Raw genomic sequence first — 6,157 nt, 5'->3', positions numbered from 1 at the left:
GGGGGGGGGGGGGGGGGGGGGGGGCGAGCGGCCAAGCGGTCAGTTGCGCATGCGTATAAGCGTATGTGTTAGAAAGATTGTGTTACAGAAATGCGCGAATGAGAGAGAAAGCAGGGTCTCAAAACGTAATGCATTCTTTTCTACCCCCTCTATGCCTCTTACTCCCTCTTACTCCTCAATGCTCGGTCTAGATATATAATGTCTATGGTCACTCCATAACGCTGTCAGCCGTCAAGGCGATCGCGTCTCGGGAGCTGCCGCGTTATCTTCTAAATTACTTCACGCCAATTTTTAATATCGCATTTTGACTTTGCGACAATTAAGGCAATAATTAACACGATTTGAGACGCGTACTTATCACGCGAGCAGATATTGTGGCCTTGACCGCAGCGGGAAATTACCGCGTTTCATTTACGTTTTTACTTGTTAGACAGAGAAACGTCGCGATCGAGCGTTCCTCAATGCCGATCAAATATTGGATGTTAACGACAATTAAGGTGCGATTTTACTCAGCGAATAAAAGCTGGCGTTTTACTCCACTCCATCGTTGTTCAAAGCAGCGTTATAACGTTGTTCGCTGTCGTCCATATTCTATTCACCACGTTTAACCTCTTGTATAAATTGCAATATGTATAAAAATGGAGTGTTATAATCGAGATATGGAGTATATAAAATATTATAGATGTACAGTGGCGATTATAGGTGAAGTTCAAAGACGACATATAGCTCCTGTAGTTGCAGTGACACATTTGTTAAAAAAGAAAAAAATACATGAGACGAAAAAGTTTATCAATTTAATATAAGTAAATAAAATACAAAGAGTAGCCTGTAGGTTATAACTTATATAAATATGCTGACCATATATAATATTAGGTGGAACTTAGTTCCTGCGGCTCACAGTTAGATGACGTTAGTTGTAGGTGTAATTTATTTTGACATCTGAAACTGGCTGTATTTTAGAGGTTAGACATTTGTCAATAAAATTCAGTGCGAAGAGATTCATTTAAGCGAGCAGTGCTATTTTTTCTTTTGATTAAATATGGAACGTGATAAGTTGTTTTTTCGACATGTGTTGCTTCATTACTTTGACTTGAAAAAAACTGCAGCTGCAGCTCATAAATTGCTTTTCGAAGCTTATGGCAATTATGCTCCATCGGAAAGAACATGCCAAGTATGGTTTCAGCGATTTAAGAGTGGTGATTTTGATGTCAATGATAAAGAACGCTCAGGCCAACCGAAAAAGTTTGAAGACACCGATTTGCAGGCATTATTGGACGAAAACTCTACTCAAACGCTCCAAGAATTGTCTGCAGCATTAAATGTTACTCCGATGGCTGTTTCCAAACGTCTACATGCAATGGGAAAAATTCAAAAGGAGGGAAAATGGGTACCACACGAATTAACCGCAAATGCCATTGCGAATCGCTTAAACATCTCTATTTCTCTGCTCGCCAGGCAGAAAAAGAAGAGTTTTTTGTGGCGCATAGTGACTGGCGATGAAAAATGGATATACTTCGATAATCCTAAACGAAGAAAATCATGGGTAGACCCTGGCCAACCATCGACATCCACACCAAAGAGAAATATTCATGGCCACAAAGCAATGCTTTGCATTTGGTGGGATATGCACGGCGTCGTTTATTATGAGCTACTCAGACCGAACGAAAGTATCACGGGGGATCGATATCAATCACAATTAAACCGTCTGAATGAAGCATTGTTGGAAAAAAGGCCAGCAGTAGCCAGCAATTGACGTAAAGTCATGCTTTTGCACGACAACGCTCGACCACACGTTGCCAAAGCCGTCAAAGAAACACTGATGCAGCTCGAGTGGGAAGTTCTCCCGCACCCAGCGTATTCACCAGACTTAGCTTCTTCGGATTATTACTTGTTCCGGTCGATGCAGCACGGCTTGGTGGATACACACTTCAGAAATTACGAGGATGTGCGAAAATGGATCGACGAATGGATTGCATCAAAAGACCAATCGTTCTATTGTCGCGGAATCTACGCGTTGCCCGAAAGATGAGAAAAATGTATAGCTAGCGAGGGAAAATACTTCGATTAATGTATTTTTTGCTATTGATGTCGAAATAAATGAGTTTTTTAAACAAAAAAAAACAGGAACTAAGTTTACCACCTAATAGATCACACCTTTCTGATCCCACAAAACACAGAGCATTGTCTTCCGTCCATAGCGATTTGGCCTTGCGGTCGATGTCGATGGTTCGCCTGGAGTTACCCATGATTTTTTACGCTTAGGATTCTCAAAATATATCCACTTTTCATCACCAGTCACAATTCGATGGAGAAATAACTTTCTTTTGTACCTGGCAAGCAGCATTTCGCAAGTGGTTTTTCTGTTTTCCTGCTGTCTTTCATTCAGTTCATATGGAACTCATTTTCCCATCTTCTGGATCTTTCCCATGGCTTTCAAACGTATGGAGACGGCTTCTTGTGTCACATTTAATTGATCCGCGAGTTGTTGTTGCGTTTGAGTGTCATCCTCATCCAACAATGCTTGCAATTCGCTGTCTTCAAACTTTTTCGGTGGTCTTCCAGGTTCTTCGTTTCTCACGTCAAAATCGCCACTTTTGAATTTTTTAAACCACTCAAAGCACTGTGATTTACCAAGAGCATGCTCACCGTAAGCTTCGACAAGCATTCGATGCGATTCTGCAGCAGTTTTCTTCAAATGATAACAGAAAATCAATGCTGCCCGCAGTTCCAGGCACAAAATCGTAGTTTCCAGGCACAAAATTCGACATGTTCAATGCTATTACAAACTATGCTGTTGTATGAAACTTATATTGTTGTGAGCTGAAAATTTTTGTCAGAGATGTCAACAAGGAAATGGCGCCAATGACGCGGTTTGACGGTAACTACATTGATAGCTAGGGCCATCTAGGGCAAATTCCGGTTTCATATTTACAGATCTGATAAACTTAAATTACGCACATTCGTGTATTTTTACGTCATCCGTTTCCATCGCATCGTCATTTGCTAAATTATGCAAACATTTAGTGTTCGTGCGTTCGTGATGAAGTTTTCTTTCCGCAATGACCTCAAAATGAAGTAAATATGAAACAAAATATTAATTCATTTTACGGCTCGTAATATTGAGTTATTTCACTAATATTTTAATATTTTTTATCAGTATTTTTATAGAATATTTGCATTTAAATTTCGCGCACTATAAAGCTCATTGAATGTCGAGTAACTTGATTCTTACGCACTTTTTCAGTGAACCCATGCAAGCTTTTTATTGTCTTCTTTTGCAATCTGCCCACGGACGTCAACGCGAATGTCAGGACGGGATGTAACCAGAGCTTCATTAATCTAAGCAGCATAGTTATATATAATTATACAAAAATAAATGTGACTGTTAGGATTGATTTAGAATCACGTTGGTCCTTGCAAACTATGGTTCTATATATTCTTTATTTACTGAATTACAAAACTCGAGAGTCGAGACGTTGGCGTTATGACGCCCTTCCGCAACGGTTCTTAACACTACTAGAGAGCCTGTCGAGGAGGAGGACTATCACGACATCTCTCGACTAAACAATATAGCTTATAAATATAGACGACAAAAATCAGAGACATCTCACGCTTATACATACCGCCAAAATTAGTACGACTAATTTTTAGCTGAATCAACAGGTAATTTACATAACTTGTTAATTGCACGTTTTACAACACCGTTCATCGTACGCATGGATGCGACGCGGACCAAGCCATCCTTACCAGCGTGTAATTCTATCACGCGTCCTAACTTCCACTTCCATGGAAGAATATCCCTTTCGCGAATTACTACCAAGTCATTGACCTTTACATTTTCCTGAGGAAATTTCCATTTAGTTCGCTGTTGCAAATTGGAGAGATATTCTACCGCCCACCGTTTCCAAAAATCTTGGGTAATTCTTTGTATCAACTGCCATCGAGTCAACCGGTTTACGGCAACGTCGGTCACGTCAACATCAGGCGCACTCGTCAATGGTCCTCCAACCATAAAGTGAGCTGGCGTGAGTGGCTCCAAGTCAGTTGGATCAGTAAATAAAGGAGATAAAGGTCTTGAATTAAGACAAGCTTCGATTTGAGCAAGTGTAGTTGTTATTTCTTCAAAGGTGAACATTACGTTTCCCATTACTCGTTTGCGATGATATTTGCATGATTTTATTCCAGCTTCCCATGTGGGGAGAGTTTGGAGGAAGAAATCGCCAATTGATCCCTTCGTTAGTAAGCATGTCTCCTGCCTCATCTACGACTTGAGATCTTATGAACTGCTGAATTTCTGTCAATTCTCTGTTGGCACCAACGAAGTTTGTACCATTATCGCTCCATATAGTATGCGGACATCCTCTTCTGCTCACGAATCGACGTAGAGTCGCCATAAAGGCAGCGGTTGACAACTCACTCGTGACTTCCAAATGAATCGCCTTGGTCGCAAAACAAACGAATAAAGTGATGTAAGATTTATTTGTTTTCCGTCCACGACCCTTGTTAACCAGCGTGATGATCGGTCCTGCAAAATCAACTTCTGTAACGTAAAAACATCGGCTTGGCTGAACACGACATTCTGGTAGATTTCCCATCATTTGAAAGGTTTCGTGGGGCTGCGTCTTAAAACAGCGTATGCATTGACGACACACTTGCCGCGTCAGTGCTCTTCCATTTAAAATCCAGTATCGTTGTCGAATGGAATACAACAATAATTATTGGTTTGCATGAAGAAGATGCTTATGTTCTCTCTCAACCAGTAATTTCGTGAAACGATCTCCTGTTGGTAGTAAAATAGGGTTTTGCGTTCAAAACTTAAACAACTTTGCTGCAGACGACCGCCTACTCTGATGATGTCTTGATTGTCGAGAAAGGGCATCAAGGATGCAATCTTGCTTGAAGATTTGCTATTACGATTGCTCTTCAAATCCGAAAATTCCCTTGCAAAGTGATTCGCTTGTACATAACGGATAAGAACACGACGTGCCTCACACAGCTCCTGCATTGACAAAGAACTCAAGATGTGATCCTGTGGCTTCCTTTTTGCATTTAATATGAATCGTCGATAATAAGCGATTACTCGCTCAATCTTCGTTACTGACGAGAAAGTATTAAGTAAATTTGCAATGAGTTGTTGACCTCCAGTAGCAACGTGGCAAGTTTGTCCCTTCTTACGCTCTTCAATGAATATCAGTTTGCAAGCATCTGGCGATAAGTCGAACTCTCGTTGATTTTCCGTTAATACTCCTTTATCGAGCAACCAAGGCGGTCCCACCCACCATGATTGTAGCTCCTCAAGTAGCCGAGGACTAGTGCCCCTAGATAGCACATCTGCTGGATTTTCCTTGCCACTTACATGACCCCAGGTTACTGCTGGTATAGTTTCGTTGATCTCGGTTACCCTATTTGCGACAAAAGATTTCCATCGTGACACATCGCCGCGTATCCAATATAACACGACCATGGAGTCAGACCACATTCTTACGTTCTTAATCGGTATTTTGAGGGCTCGAAGAACTACGGTTACTAATCGTGTTAATAGGACGGCACTACATAACTCTAATCGAGGTAACGTTGTTGTCTTTATTGGAGCTAGACGCGATTTTGAACACAGTATTCGGGAACTGAGCTCTCCTCGGTAATCTTCCATTTGTATATATACGCAAGCGCCATAGGCTCGTTCTGAAGCGTCGCAGAATCCATGAAGGAATAATCGCTGAGCTTTATCACATGCAATAACACGTCTCGGAATGCATAGAGTTTTTAACGAACTTAATTCGACCTTGAATTCCTCCTATTTAACGAGAAATTCATTAGGAAGTCGCTCATCCCAATCGCGATCAATTCGCTATGTTTCCTGCATTAACAGCTTCGCTCTAGTTAGTATTGGCCCAATTAGTCCAAGAGGATCAAAAAGCCTACTTATTGCAGAAAGTACTTGTCGTTTCGTTATAGAGGATGCGAGTTTACGCACAGTAAATTTAAAATTGTCCTCATCCGGATTCCATTCTAATCCGAGAGCCTTGATAGCAGTTTTGTCATCAATACTGAGAATAAAAGACATTTTCTCATTTTGTGGCGTTAAGGATACAACCTCCGGAGAATTCGAATGCCATTTGTGAGCTTCGAAACCTCCGGTGCTTAATAATTCTGAAAT

At 41.0% G+C, this 6,157-nt stretch overlaps 1 protein-coding gene across 1 annotated transcript in view; it reads right to left on the bottom strand.

The window, feature by feature from the left end:
* Positions 1 to 4,121: 4,121 nt before the first annotated feature.
* LOC116844765 overlaps positions 4,122 to 6,157 on the bottom strand; it is a 4,023-nt gene continuing 1,987 nt past the window's right edge. Inside the window, exons 3-5 of the mRNA XM_032816776.1 lie at positions 5,971 to 6,150; positions 4,825 to 5,592; positions 4,122 to 4,540 (exon numbers count right to left, since the gene is read on the bottom strand). Coding sequence (XP_032672667.1) covers positions 4,122 to 4,540; positions 4,825 to 5,592; positions 5,971 to 6,150 — 1,367 coding nt within the window. The remainder of the gene's footprint in view (positions 4,541 to 4,824; positions 5,593 to 5,970; positions 6,151 to 6,157) is intronic.

This window comes from Odontomachus brunneus, unplaced genomic scaffold, assembly GCF_010583005.1.
Source record: "Odontomachus brunneus isolate Ranch 3 - 2012 unplaced genomic scaffold, Obru_v1 Obru_scaffold_046, whole genome shotgun sequence".
In the NCBI taxonomy this organism is placed as follows: domain Eukaryota; kingdom Metazoa; phylum Arthropoda; class Insecta; order Hymenoptera; family Formicidae; genus Odontomachus; species Odontomachus brunneus.
Note: the sequence above shows the minus strand (reverse complement) of the source record. Positions and strands in the feature narration are given on the sequence as shown.